Raw genomic sequence first — 15,652 nt, 5'->3', positions numbered from 1 at the left:
CTTAATAACCTTACATATATACACACCCTCACCACTCACCACTCACCCTCACCATTCACCCTCACCACTCTCCCTCACCACTCTCCCTCACCACTCATCCTCACCAATCACACAATCACCAATCACCACTCACCACTCACCCTCAACACTCACCCTCACCACTCACCACTCACCCTCACTATTCACCCTCACCACTCTCCCTCACCACTCTCCCTCACCACTCATCCTCACCAATCACACCCTCACCAATCACCACTCACCACTCACCCTCAACACTCACCACTCACCCTCACCACTCACCCTCACCACTCAACCTCCCCTCACCACTCACTAATCACCACTCACAATCGCCACTCACAACCGCCCTCACCATTATATTTTTGCCCCAGTCAACGCCCGATATTTCCCATTCGTAGCAGTTTATATCAACTCTATAACAAACTTATATTAAACAGGAAGCGCGATCCTAAAGTAATTTACAACCTTCGATTAGTCCTTTGTGCGATTCAAAGAATCGATTCCTGGCATGTTGGGGGTTTACATTTTGAATGATAGAGTTTCATTTTCATTGTTATTTTATTTTTTTATTTTTTCAGGAGTTTTTAATTACATTTTAGCCCCGGTCAACGCCGGATATTTCCCGTTCGTAGCAGTTTTTATCGACTTTAACCAACTTATAGTAAACGGGAATCGTCCGAATCTAAAGGAATCTACAACCTTCGATTCCTTTGCGCGAGTCAGAGAATCGATTCCTGGCGCGTCGGGTTTAAAAGTAATTACACAGTTGTTTTTTCATTGGTATGTAATGTTTGAAAGTTTTCATAAGATTTTAAATGTATTTTCCCCCGGGCAACGCTGGGTATATCGAGTTTATACCACAAAGTCGTCGCTTAACACGGGTGGGGTGTCGAGGCCTAGTATCGTGCAGAGCCTCCGGCCTCGCCTAGATTGCCCACCCGGCTGAGGCTGGGTACCGGGGCCGTTACCCCCCCCCCCCCCCCCGCGCTACAATAATACTGTGTAATCGCTATAATTTTATTATCTACCGACCCTATAATAGTAATTGCACACATTGTGGTGGGGGGGAGAGTGAAGAGGACGTGAAACTTTGATGAATTTACCTCAGAGTCGCGTGGTGGGTGTCGAGGCCTAGTACCGTGCAGAGCCTCCGGCCTCGCCTAAATAGCCCATCCGGCTGAGGCTGGGTACGGGTGCCGTTCCCCCTCCCCACGCTACAATAATACTGTGTAATCGCTATAATTGTATTATCTACCGACCCTATAATAGTAATTGCACACATTGGGGTGGGAGGGGAGTGAAGAGGACGTGAAACTTTGATGAATTTACCTCAGAGTCGCGTGTTAATGCGTGCGCATATTTTTAACGGGAATTAAAAATGGCGTCCACCCCGCAGCGAATGCGTCGCTACCCATTGCCAGGGGCAACCGCCGTCCAATGAAACTGCGTATGGTCCGGCGACACACAGACACACACACAGACAGACAAACAGACAGATTTGCGATTTTATATATATAGATAGTTCGCTAACATCTCGCGACTGTGGCGGTCCATTAACTCAAATTCCACCTTTTGTTCTCGTGCCTCAATCTGTACTGCATGGGCGGAGCGGTGATATTCTGTGGGGAAAATGATGATGACGATGATGATGATCACAGTTTTTTGTTCATGCCCAGTGGTGATATTCTGTGGGGACGTCCCGTATATCTATGAAGTGACCAACTCGCTGGAAAAGTCTGTCAAAAATATCTTCCAGCAGCTCGTCTTTGTGGCTCTGGATCTATTTGGGTAAGTATGTTTGTACGTTGAACTTTTTTCGCACCATACATAGCCAACCGTACTAATCAGAGGTGCAGGGGAAGCACGGGAAACTAAACACAACAATCAATTCTAGAGAAATTAGTTTTGAATTTATATTCAAAAGTGCATAGCTCCAGTGGCTTCCTAATATTGGAAGGAAGAGCGTTCCAGACCGCCGCAGAAGAAGCGTCTGAAAGTGCGCAATGTGTTTTGGTCAGAGTTGCATCGTTTGCTGAACAGCATTGCGTGACAATGTTATATATTCCTTGGGTCTTTCGGTAAAGTCATGTAGATAGGTTCAAAGAAAATAACAAAACACTACGACGTTTCGATTGCAACACAAGCGGTCGTCATCACCGCTCTGAGTTCTTCACCAAACATGTAGCCAGTGCGGAAGAGTAGGCCAAACACCGTCTAGAAGGTCCCTCTAGAACTCAGGCTACTGGAGGCGCCTCTGCATGCAGTAGCGAAAGATAGAAAATTACCTTTTACCTTAACCCAAATACAAACATTGCTAGCTCAGCGTATAAAATTGGTACACAAGACTGGATGGGTAGTTCAGATATCTTGTGACCCCCCATTTCAGTCTGTAAAACTTAATATATTTTTAGGTAAGGTTTATTTAAAACAGAAATGAATATGGCAAGGAAAAATGTCAAAGGTCAATTAATTGGGGGGTCACAAGCCATCTGGACCACCCTGGACACTGTGCTGTTCATGTCTCCCCCTCCTAGCGTCCACGCGAAGCTCCCCTACCCCCCTCCCTTGCCCCTCCCACCTCTTACCTATATAACCTCTTACCACGGTATCTCTCTCCCACTTCAGCAAACAATTTCTTGCTGTGGGGTTCCCACCTGATGATGATTGCTTGTGTTGCGATCGAAACGTCGTGATTTAATTTATTTCATTTTATACCTACGTGACTTTACCGAAAGAACCAAAGGATGTATGGATCCATGCAGTCACGAAAACTTTAAATCTAGATTGTGCTGTTTTTACTTATACTGAAAATAATGACTCACATGGCTTTACAGTGGAATATTGTTACGTAAAGGTAATATGTATTTGCCCATTTCTCATCTCGTCTTTAGTGGAGGTCATGTCGCCGCTGAGCGGAATTACACGATTAAAGGGACTGTGCTGATAGTGACTCTGCCTACGCTCAACGTCACTCTGCCCGTTGCAGAGCAACACAGAAACGCCAGCAATGCCAAGGTTTGTTTCATCACTAACAAAGACAAAGCTTCAAATCTAGGACAAAGATCTCCCTTATAACCTTCACAGGCACCTATGATGGCCGGCGCGGCACACAAGGGGGTGGGTGGCCAACACCACGCCCAGCCGCCTTTGTCTCCCCAGTGACGATGTTTACACATCGCACCAGGTACTCATTTGAGGTTGAGTCAACCTTGGGGAGGCCCAGAACCGGTTCAGATAGTTGTCACCGGTGTTGAATGTGAGCGGGAATTTAACCTGCGTCGCCAGGTTAATAGCACAGTGTGCTAACCGCTATACTATCGCTCCCCACTATCGTTTAATCCCACACAACAACAATTGCCATTCGCCACTAGTTAGCGGTGACATCACCACGGCGCCTGTGCCAGCCTATGTGCACGCCAAGGCCATGTGAAGTGTCGTACGCCCGCCGGCAGGAGGTCACGGGGCACCACCTGTGCCCCATATTGTGCCAACTTGCTGTGTTTTAGCCGCCCGGTGCTCCGCTCATTGTTGTGAGCATCACTCCTCTGCCCTCCATTATTGCTGGAGGGCGACTGCCTCCAACTGCCCAGTAGCAGCTTCCTTCATCAGCTTCCTCCACAGAGGCGGATCTTGACACCGCTGGAACCAATCATCGGCATGTCCACTCAGCTCCACGTCCTCCTGTACCACATCACTCCATCTCTTCTCCAAACCCATGCCACGCTCGATTAGGCCCTTCTATCCTGCCGAACAAAAGCCGTTTAGGCATGTGGTGGCTGGGCATGCGGGCTACATGACCCAGCCAACGCAGCCTTGCCTGCCGGATGAGCTCACCAATGGGACTTTGTCCAGATCTTTCAAGGATTTGCGAGCTCGTCACACAATCCAGCCTGGTTAAACCCAGGATGGATCGTAGGCAGGCCAGCCTAAATGTTTATAACCAGCAAAGATGTTCCATTAGGGGGGTCCACGTTTCGCAAGCGTAGAGAAGGGAGGGCATGACCGTGGTCGAGAAGACCTGAAGCTTTGTGTGGAGTGACAGACCAGGTAGCTTCCACACAGCGTTGCGCAACCAATGAAAAGATAATGCCACTCGACTGATTCGGAGTGAGACCTCTGCTGTCAAAGCGGAGCCGGTCATGAGCAGACTGCCCAGGTATGGGAAACTCTCCACTTTCTCCACAACTGCCCCATCACCAACAGACTCTTTTGAGGCGAGCAATATTCGTGAGCACCTATTCAGCCCATTGTCAGAGAATTGACATTCTACCAAAACATTTGTTTTTCCCAGGAACTAATATTCATTGCCCCCTCCCCACCCCCCTTTTGGGAATAATGGTCCCCCGCCCTTCTTAACGTTTATACCCATTTTTTTTCCTGTACGATTTAAAGTTTTAAGATTTTATTTATTTCAGCAGGAATTGCCAAATAAGCTGTACGGCTCTATTTCAGTGTTCTTCAGTAATTTTCATAGGGGGGGGGGCACTTTTGCCGACAAGACATCATCAGTGTGAGAGCTGCCACACATTTCAAACCATTGGGGGTTTGACAGCAGCACGATGACGATGATGGGGAGTATTTTCACTCTTTGTGTATTGTCGGAGGGCCACACGTCACCAGGGAGCCGCCAGTGGCCCGCGGGGCCTTGCAATGAAGAACGCTGCTCTATTTCAGGAGCGTCCTGCGACGGTACAGAAGCACGTATCCAATTCTAATGACAATAGAGCCTGAATGCGGTGTGAGGAGACTAGTGGCCACGGGAGGTAATGACAGGGGAGTCAGCCTCCAGTGCAAATGCACTAGTGGCCACGGGAGGTAATGACAGAAGAGTCAGCTGTGAGTGTGAATGCACGAGTGGCCACGGTAGGTAATGACAGGGGAATCAGCTGTGAGTGCGAAGGGACTGATGGCTACGGGGGTCAGGTGACGGTGGAGTCTGCTGGTGGAGCGAGCGTCCAGAGTCAGCGAGAAGGTTTGAGAAGGTGGGCGTGGCCTTGTGTTCAGATATTACGGGGAGATGCGCGGGAGACTCTGGGCTGTTGCATTGGGGATCTCCGCCTGATGTCAAGTGAACGTGTCTTCAATAAAGTGCCATCTCAAGAGAAGTGTGTCAAGTCGTCATTACACAAGGAACTCTGACCAGAACAAATATTCGCTGGTGGGACCAAATTTTCTTCCACACTGAGTATGGGGGGAGTCATGGGCCAACCACCAGCAGCAAGTGATTGGTTGGTTGTATGATGATCGCCCACGAGAGACACCTACTGAAGAAGGATCATTGCCTGAAACGTTGCCCATTATATATATTTTTTTCCTTTCAATGGCTTCACAGTGTTGTAAACGAATGCTCAATTATGATTTTTTTTTGGTCCTTGTGCATTACTGGTGGCGAAGCAGCAGAATTCGTTCATCGCGCATAGTCAGCGAAGGACCGTTGCGCCAAAAAATGTCACCTCTGGCGACAGCTTTCGCGTGAACTGCTCTTTGCTGCCGTACACCGGCATCTCAAGTGACCTGTTTGATCAACGGATCACGACGGGGTCCGACCACGGGGGATGGCGCCATTCCTTCGAGGGTTGCAGTCCACTTCGAACGTCGACCGCCAACTGAAGTGAGCGCTCTCTGCTACTGGAGTTTACGCGTGGGGCCCGGCACGATGCGTCCACAAAGCCGATGGCCGTCTCCCTCTCGAACTGAGTCCTCGATCGCTTGGAGACCAGTCGCAGACGCGGCGGTGACATCCCTGACAAGAGTCGAACCATCGGATTCCCCAAAAGGCGTTTTTTGCATCGCACGTGGAAGGACTGCGACCGATCCAAATCAGCTTGAAGCAATGTCCAGGCTTGCATAACATACAACAACAATTTAACACGTAGGCTTTCGCGACCAATATTGTTCATAATCAACGATTTTTGGGTTTAGATCGCGTTATTTATAAATGTGTCGTAACCCTCCACCACCCGACACGGCCAATCAGTAAAAAAAAAAGTGTCACGTTGACAAAAGACAAATAGTTCACTGCTTTAGCCCACCGGTGTGTTGAAGCGTGAAACCACAACATTTACAATTTGAGTACGACGTTTCGCTGGTAATTGCATCCAGCATCATCGGGCAATTCGCCAGAATGGTGAGGCTCTGCTGTGTCTCCCGTTCTTATATAGAGCAGCAGCAGGGTGACGTCATCATTAACTCATCAGGTGCAAAGATTTGAGGGGGGGGGTTATTGTAATTATATACTTGATTAGTAATAAGGCTATTGTTACGATGCGAGTTGTAGATTAGTAATCATTTGGAATGTGTTCTTTTGTGATTATGCTACATTAATAATCAGTTAGTGCTTGTTTCCCTTATAAGGAATTGTAATGCATCTTATTTAATAATACGCTTCCAGGCCGCACTAAGATGATGAAAGTCTAGTGAGAGAGATTAAACATGTTAAAGAAGCACTAAGACAGAATGGCTACAATAATGCTCAAATTAACAGAGCACTAAATGCCAAATCACGATCGCAAAGCAACACTGCTGAAAGCGATCAGATTATTAAAACAATAAAAATACCATTTATCTCAGGAGTAACTGACAAATTAGCCCGTGTTTTGCAAAAGCAAAACATTACAGTAAGATTTGGTACAGTACACAAAATTCAACAATTAGTAACGTGCACTAAAGACGAATTACCTAAATTATCAACAGAAGGTGTATATCGGATTAATTGTGTATGTGGCAGATGCTATATTGGACAGACAGGGCGTAACGTTAGTGTAAGACTAAAAGAACACCAGAGAAATATTAAACTATCGCAAACACAACTGTCGGCAGTGGCAGAACATGCTTGTCAACAGGGACACTCAATTGATTTTGACAACGTTGAAGTGTTGTGTAAAACTAGTTACTACTGGCAAAGACTAATTAGAGAATCCATTGAGATTGAGAGAAACAGAAATAACTTTAATCGCTCAGACAGCTACAGGCTTAGTGCGGCCTGGAAGCGTATTATTAAATAAGATGCATTACAATTCCTTATAAGGGAAACAAGCACTAACTGATTATTAATGTAGCATAATCACAATAGAACACATTCCAAATGATTACTAATCTACAACTCGCATCGTAACAATAGCCTTATTACTAATCAAGTATATAATTACAATAACCCCCCCCCCTCAAATCTTTGCACCTGATGAGTTAATGATGACGTCACCCTGCTGCTGCTCTATATAAGAACGGGAGACACAGCAGAGCCTCACCATTCTGGCGAATTGCCCGATGATGCTGGATGCAATTACCAGCGAAACGTCGTACTCAAATTGTAAATGTTGTGGTTTCACGCTTCAACACACCGGTGGGCTAAAGCAGTGAACTATTTGTCTTTTGTCAACGTGACACTTTTTTTACTGATTGGCCGTGTCGGGTGGTGGAGGGTTACGACACATTTATAAATAACGCGATCTAAACCCAAAAATCGTTGATTATGAAAAATACAACAACAACACTGACCAAACACTGCCGTGTGTTTTGTCAGCAGCAGCGGCAGCAGCATCACAAAAAACGTTGTTGAAATATCGACGGTCGGATGAATTTCTGCAATAAAAAAACCCACAAAAGTTCCTACACGGAACTTAGTAGTGGCACAAGGACGAGCCCCCCCCCCCAATGCGTGTGCACGCGTCGCCTTCCTGTGTGCACGTCCGCGCTGGTGAGACGGCGCCAAGAGCTCCGGCGATAAAGACTCCGACATCCAGAGCGTGCCATGCCCCACCCCCCCACCCCGTCCCTGCCCCCCCAGGCACCCCCTCTCCCCCGGGCACCCCCCCCCATCCTCTTCCTTCTGGAGCCCCACCGCATGGGAAGAGGCTCGTTTCCCCCCCCCTCCCCATGTGACATCCAAATAGAAACACAGTGGCCGTAATTGATTGGCTACGGCCTACTGCTGAAAGCCTCAGTGGGCTTTGCCTGGTTAGTTTAATTTGCATGTTTTTTGGGGTGATTTGTTTACCTTTTTTTGTACTTGGCACTGCTATCGTGCTTGCATTGTCTGTTGCCAGTTGTAACGTTGTCACCCGCCCCGACTGGACGTCTGTGAAAAGAGATATTTGTAGCTCATCGGATTCCTCCAGCGCGGTCTGGATAAATATCATGATTGTAAAGCGTGCAAGACGGCGAAACTGGTGCAGTGCACGTCGGGCGGGATTCTCTCAATTCGTGGCCTCGCGATAAAAAGTCAAAGCTCCGGCCGCAGTGAACCATTCTCCCTGGATTGTTTGTCCAAGCTTGTCTACCCTGGAAATGCCTTGCCCGGGCCTCAAGCCTATCTTTCTGAAGGGTTCTACCAAGCTTTTCTTTCTCTCTCCACAGCAGGGGCCTGTGGTCCTATATATCATCCTATGCGAGTGCTTATTCTGATGAGTGATTTGCGGAGTTCTTTTTTTGTTGTTGTCAAATTTTGGGAACGCGACGCCGGCACGCGATGGCCTGCACCTTGCGAATTTGCATTACGAAATCTTTAACGTCCGCTGCGAGTGAAGCGGACGGTGCGTAGTATTGTTCCGATTATTGCGCTCGCAGTTATAATCAGTGTGGGGGGGGGGAGGGGGGGCTGCTGGATTCGAACCGTGAACTTCTGCAACATTCGGGGAACAGCACCACCGCCGGGCCATGTCACTGCACCCCTTTTAAAGACCATGGGGTAGACGTAGGTTATCGCTACGTCCGCTTGGGGTTTCCACACTCGAGCGCTGGCTCTGTGTGTGTTCGCATCCACTGCCATCTCTCAAGCGAGCGGTGGAGATTTCACGTTCAAAAGACTTAGAGGGTCACTTCCGTAAGACCACCACTGTCGACGATTCCCATCTACCGATTTTCGGCATGTGGAACTCATTTTGCGAGCTCCCCCTGGGACAGTTACAGCTTGCTTTTTGTTTTACCTCGACCTAGATTTAAACTCGTGATCTTAGTATGTGGAGACTTATACTCCTCCTCTGGTGCAATATATAACATCAAATGCAACGGTTAAGCAGTCAACTCATCTTGCATTCGTCCTTTGAAATTGTGGGCATCAATGCAATGGCGTGGGAATTTCAACGTTCTTTGGTGGCATCAAGAGAACATTTCAAACGTGTTTCGGGCACTTCGCCAATCGAGTACGATTGTATTTTTAATAGCTGGGGCGAATTCTCCCGATTGGCAAGTGTCCACCCACTGCTGCTCGGTCGATTCCACAAAGCCGTTGTAAAAGCCGCCCTCCATGCCCCTCGTACATCATCTGACAAGCATGAGGACTTTTACTGTACCCACTTAGGCATCGACCTTGCTTTGACTTGGTGAGGGGAATGGCTTTGGTATGGTTTGGGAGGGGAGGGGGGGTTGACGGGTTGAGGAAGCATTGTAAAAGTAAAAAAATGCTTTTATAAAAGTAAAGTACACATTCATAAGCTTCGAGGAGGCCCATGGGAAAAGCCGTGGTTATTTTGGAGTGCGGGAGTCTGGGAGGAGTGACCTTCCTGTGGTAGCTCGTTTCTTTGGGACGATTATTCATTGGGGGCGGACTGCCGCTGCACAAAAACGGCCTTCTTTGAAGCACATGTGTGCGGGAGATAAGGCTGTTGCAGCAAAAATAATAAGAAGAAGAGGTTTCCCCCCCGACGTTAAAGCAACACAGTATACATTCCGCGAACTGCCATTGACTTCAAAGTGCAATATGCATTTTTTTACGATTTAAAATGGTAAAAGAAAAACGCTACTTTTTATTGCAAATATGAGGATTGGATGTCTAAGTTTTGTTTCGCTCGTACGTTTTGAAAACTGGGATCCGCAGTTTGAAACTGTTGATCTCCCTCTAGTGGAGGCCCTTCCGGCAGCAGTGACATTAATAAGCAATTGCAGGCCTGCGCCTGTATCCTTTACTCACCACTCTCCCACTACTCCACCCTCTATGCATCATTATTTTTATCATATTTCTTAAAACACACACCATGGCTTGGATTGCACTCTGGCAGCAGCACAACCTCAATATTCCTCCATCTTCATAATGAGACCCAGGGCTTGACCAACACGCGATTGAAGAGTGCCCTTCAGCGCCAGGTTGCTCAGCAGCCAAAGACGATGATTCCCGCAAGGGTCAAAGGGCAGTGAACTGAGAGGCGAGCGAGCTGCTCAAATACGTGCGATCCGATTTGAAGGTGTGTGTTATGACCGTAAACCAAGCTTGCTCGTCAGACATTTGCCAATAATATCGGATTGTATATGTAAACTCCGTCGCCTGGTATACAGGAGGCCGTGGTTTCGATCCCGATCCTGATGTATATTTTTGAAGTTTGCATGCCTCTCTCCCCGTGGTCGCGTGGATTTTTCTTCGGGTCCTCCGGATTGTCCCTCCGCATTTAGAATCAACATGCGTTTAGAGTATTTGGCTGCTATAAATATCCACGTGATGATAAGCCACTTCGTTCAGCTATCACTTGCGGCCAGGTCTCTACTGAAAAAGAGCTATATAGCTCAGTGGGCCTTAACTGGTAAAATAAAAAAAAAAGTTTAGTAAAATTGTATACGTACATACAAAACTTTCAGAAAACGTTCTCAGTGGGAACTTATGAAATAGCAATTTTTATTTTATTTTAAAAGTAGTTGATTAGAACAATGCCTGTCAATCATCAACGAACATTAAACCTAACAACGTTTAAAGTTGCATATTCTGACGCTACAATGTTTAAGTTAAAACGCAAGTGAATGGAATTGCAGATAAATAGTGAAAATCAATCATTAGAATTACCTACACGGTATAATTTACCACGAAGGTTTGTCGCGGTTGTTGCACCACGTGTAGTTTCGTGATGACGTCTGATATTTACCTCCACGTGCTGGGAGTTTCGTCAGTGACTTGAGATTCCAGTTGGGATTCCTTAATCTCTCGAAGAAGCTCCTAGCACGTGGAGGGAAACATTGCACCCGTATGTACGTTGAACTTATTTCGCACCATTCGAAGCCAACCATGGTAATTGGAGGTACGGGTGAAGGAGAACAAACTCAATTTCGATTTAAAGCTTTCGTGACTGCAGGGATTCATCTTCTTGGTTCTTTCGGTAAAGTCACGTAGAAGGAAAATAATAAAATAATAATAATAAAACATAATTAAATAATTCTCACGACGTTTCGGCCACAACGCAAGCAGCCGTCCTCAGGTGAAGAATGAAACACCACCAAGCTTGGAGCGTATATTTAAGCGGGGTTGGAGGTGGAAGAAGAGCGCCTTGACAAAATAATTTGCATATCAAGAGGAATTTAGCATATTTATGGGAAATGCGTAGGAAGTGGGCGGGGGGGGTTTCAAAGTCATATTATGCCCATGCATTATGCAGGATTAGCAGCATCAAAGGGAGGGGGTAGGGGGTAGCATTAACAAAGGGAGGGAATGTTAATAGTATGTAGAAGCAACGAAACGTGTCAATGGGAGAGCGGTGAAAGGAGACCCGCAGCAGAGCAAATAATCCATTCCCTGTGGAGAACACAAGATACACAGTCAATGCCAGTGAGTGGACTGCGGTCTGAAAGTCACCGTAAACGTGAACAACAATCAGTTAAGATGCGAAATGGTTTATTACGACCTTCCAATGATTGCTGAGCCAGAATCCATCTTCTCGGTTGAAATTGTCTCTGTGTTTGTATATGTGGATCGCCTCATGAACGACTCTCTCATGGTAGCCATATGGCTTGCAGAGAACCTCTGTCTTGGAGAAGTCAATGTCATGTGAGCCCCCTGAATTGTAACAGTGATCTGCCACGGCTGAGGTGTTTGTCCTACCGTGTTTCAGGTCTGCTTTATGTTCACCGATGCGGTCCGAGACATATGGGCTCTATGGTATAGAGTCTTGATGAGGGAGTTCTCTGAGATGGATGGTGGTGGGAATCCCATACGGATGCTTACCTAAAACCGGATTCCCACCACCATCCATCTCAGAAGAACTCCCTCATCAAGACTCTATACCATAGAGCCCAATGCATCTCAGACCAGGAACACATTGCCAGTGAACTCAAACACATACGCCAAGCTCTGAAGGCTAATGGTTACTCCGACTACAAAATCCGCAAAGCCATCACTCCAACCATCAAGAAGGATCCTGTTGAGGAGCCTTTCAAAAACCATCACCTTACCCTACATTGCTGGGGTCACAAAAAAGATCTCCAAAATCCTGATTAAGCACAAGATCCAGGTCCGATTCAACACAGTAAATAACATCCGTGATCTGGTCCCATCTGTAAATGATGTGGTTCCAGACATACAGTACCCTGGCGTCTACAAACTAAGTTGCCTATGTGGTAGCAGTTACATTGGAGAAACCAAACGACATGTCTCGGACCGCATCCGTGAACATAAAGCAGACCTGAAACACGGTAGGACAAACACCTCAGCCGTGGCAGATCACTGTTACAATTCAGTGGGCTCACATGACACTGACTTCTCCAAGACAGAGGTTCTCTGCAAGCCATATGGCTACCATGAGAGATTCGTTCATGAGGCGATCCACATATACAAACACAGAGACAGTTTCAACCGAGAAGATGGATTCTGGCTCAGCAATCATTGGAAGGACGTAATAAACCATTTCGGATCTTAACTGATTGTTGTTCACGTTTACGGTGACTTTCAGACCGCAGTCCACTCACTGGCATTGACTGTGTATCTTGTGTTCTCCACAGGGAATGGATTATTTGCTCCGCTGCGGGTCTCCTGCCACCACTCTCCCATTGACATGTTTCGTTGCTTCTACATACTATTAACATTCCCTCCCTTTGTTAATGCTACCCCCTACCCTAACCCTTTGATGCTGCTAATCCTGCATAATGCATGGGCATAATATGACTTTGAAACCCCCTTGCCCACCTCCTACGCATTTCCCATAAATATGCTAAATTCCTCTTGATATGCAAATTATTTTGTCAAGGCGCTCTTCTTCCACCTCCAACCCAGCTTAAATATACGCTACAAGCTTGGTGGTGTTTCTTTCTTCACCTGAGGACGGCTGCTTGCGTTGTAGCCGAAACGTCGTGAGAATTATTATTATTATTTTTTTTTCCTTCTACGTGACTTTACCAAAAGAACCAAGAAGAGAACAAACTCAACACAAAGAACAGTGATATGACACAAACGTACAAAGGAGAGCGGAAGCCAATTTTTTTTTTGCATAATAGAGGTTTTTTTCTGGGATCGATCGCGTAAATATAAATGTGTCGTTAAACCCGCCACCACCCGACGTATCCAATTAAGTAAGGTGGCCCACTTTACTCCAGTGACCCGGGTGCTGCTGCGGGGTCCACTTTCTGCCCCGCCTCTCCCCCCCCCCCCTTCTCTCTCCCCCCCTACGGCCGAGGCCTACTATACACTACACTATACACTACACTATACACTACACTATACACTACACTATACACTACACTATACACTACACACTACACTATATAACCTAGTGCCACGGCAGATTTCTCGCCTACTTCAGCAGTTTTTTCTTGCTGTGGTTGTCCCACCTGATGACAATTGCTAGTGTTGCGATCGAAACGTCGTGATATATTTTTTTTCTATCCACGTGACTTTACCGACAGAACCAAAGAGTAAGTAAGGGTTGTCACGTAAACAAAAAACATGCCAATTCGTTACCAGTACAGCACACTGGTGTATTGGAGAGTAAACCCACAACATTTACAATTCGAGTGCGACGTGTCGCCAGTAATTACAACGAGCCTCGTCAGGATATTTTTTTTTGTTTGCTTTACAGATACCCCATGTGAATAAGTTTGCAGAGGCGTACTACGAAACGATGCTGATATACGGAGATTTCTTGAAGAGAAGTCTTCAAGACGGCACCTTCACTTGCTCCAGCACAGACGCCACAACAATGCGTGGGAAAAACTACATAGGTCAGGCTCTTTGGGGCTGCCCTCAAAACTGTGTGCCGTATGATAATAATAATTTCAAATGTCCACCACTGTGGCTCAGGGCAGCCGTGTAGAATTCCAAATGCGATTCGTGGATAACAAGTTCGTGAATAACGATGGAATATTCTAGATTTGAAGTTTTCGTGACTGCAAGGATCCATACTCTTTGGTTCTTTCGGTAAAGTCACGTAGGTGAAAAAATAAAAATAAAAAATAGAAATAAATAAATCACGACGTTTCTTGCTATGGTTGTGACACCCGATGATGATTGCTTGTGTTGCAATCGAAACGTCGTGATTTATTTATTTATATTTTTTTCACCTACGTGACTTTACCGAAAGAACCAAAGAGTCACGATGGAATACTGCATTACTAATAGCCTGCGATTGTGAACTGTGGAATTTTAAAGGGCATAGGGCGTCAGTGCATCAGCTTACTGTGAATTTCACCGGTGTGACAATGAGCTACTCTGTTCTGTTGGGCAGGAAAGGACAGGATGGTGCACATCGATGAGAATGGTGACAGCGAAGGGGAGTTGGAGGTCCTCTATCTTCACAACAACAAGGCAATTCACCCCATTCATCCAGAATAACTCACGCGGAAGTCACCCTCAAGCAAAACCTTGCCTGCTCCCTGGGTGGAGCGGTGGCGCAGCGGTTAGCGCGCTGCGCTACAAAGCCACCCCGGTCCCGAGTTCAGTTCGCAGCAACGGCTAACATGAGTGGCGAGTGATGTCTGAACTGGTGCTGCCCTTACATCACCCTGCGTTGACCAGCGTGGTGAAGAATGGCCAGTCAGCCTCTGTGACTGACAACAGCGTAGAGGGGAGGGGGTCTTCATCCAGCAGTGGATTGGCCAGAGGCTGTAAATTATTATCTCGTGGGGGGCAGGGGGGGGTGTAGTGGTTTTAAGAAAGTTGTCAACGTCCAATCAGCAACAGTAGCATACATAAATACATAAATGGCTAGACCGCGGTGTTTGTGTACAGATGGGCACAGGTCACGTGTGGTGGGGTAAAGTGTGGGTGCTCGCAGCTCTTCAAAGAAAGTTTGGGCAGCTTGGAGGAGTTGCTCAAATGCCCTCTCTCTCTCGAGCTCCCTCGAGTGGAGGGCCTTCCGCCGGCGGTGACGCGGGGGAGGAGAGGGGGCAATTGCAGGGCTGCGCCTCTGCCACAGTTGCTTCACCGCGCTCGCCATGTTTGCTGCTGCGACTGTACAAACTCAGAGGGGGCATTTAATGAAATCATAATTTAGCACGGTGCAAAAGAAGTTTAAAATGCATACGTACAGTTTCGTTAATATCTTGACAAAAATGTATTGTTCGTTTTTTGTGTAATATGTGACTTCATTTTTTAAATGATGCAATTATAAAGCCATTATTTATTTCCCTGTACCTCTGACGCGTCCCGTTTCGGACGTTTTCTGTTCCTCCCTATAGACCACCCTGACGTTGTCGCTATTGTTATGTGCTGACAGCACCACGGATCTCCCTTGCAAACCAGCTGGGTGACTGGCACAAATGGGACTTTCCGTGTAACAAATGAACACATAGATTGATCGTGATCGCAACACGCTTTCAACTAACGGTATTATACTTTGCGTGCAGTTCCACGTGGTGTGGCAGTACGACACTTGGAAAAACACGTTCAGAGAAGTCTCCAACCTCAACTTCACCCTCCCGACCGATATCCCAGGTACAGCCGCACGTG

At 46.8% G+C, this 15,652-nt stretch overlaps 1 protein-coding gene across 1 annotated transcript in view; it reads left to right on the top strand.

The window, feature by feature from the left end:
- The window catches only part of LOC144944667 (guanylyl cyclase C-like), an 81,219-nt gene that overhangs the window by 18,114 nt on the left and 47,453 nt on the right, over positions 1–15,652 (top strand). The window contains exons 6-10 of the mRNA XM_078873025.1: positions 1,695–1,806; positions 2,910–3,033; positions 13,785–13,926; positions 14,430–14,509; positions 15,550–15,637. Of these exons, the coding sequence (XP_078729151.1) occupies positions 1,695–1,806; positions 2,910–3,033; positions 13,785–13,926; positions 14,430–14,509; positions 15,550–15,637 (546 nt within the window). The remainder of the gene's footprint in view (positions 1–1,694; positions 1,807–2,909; positions 3,034–13,784; positions 13,927–14,429; positions 14,510–15,549; positions 15,638–15,652) is intronic.

The sequence above is a fragment of the Lampetra fluviatilis genome, chromosome 35, assembly GCF_964198595.1.
Source record: "Lampetra fluviatilis chromosome 35, kcLamFluv1.1, whole genome shotgun sequence".
NCBI lineage: Eukaryota > Metazoa > Chordata > Hyperoartia > Petromyzontiformes > Petromyzontidae > Lampetra > Lampetra fluviatilis.
Note: the sequence above shows the minus strand (reverse complement) of the source record. Positions and strands in the feature narration are given on the sequence as shown.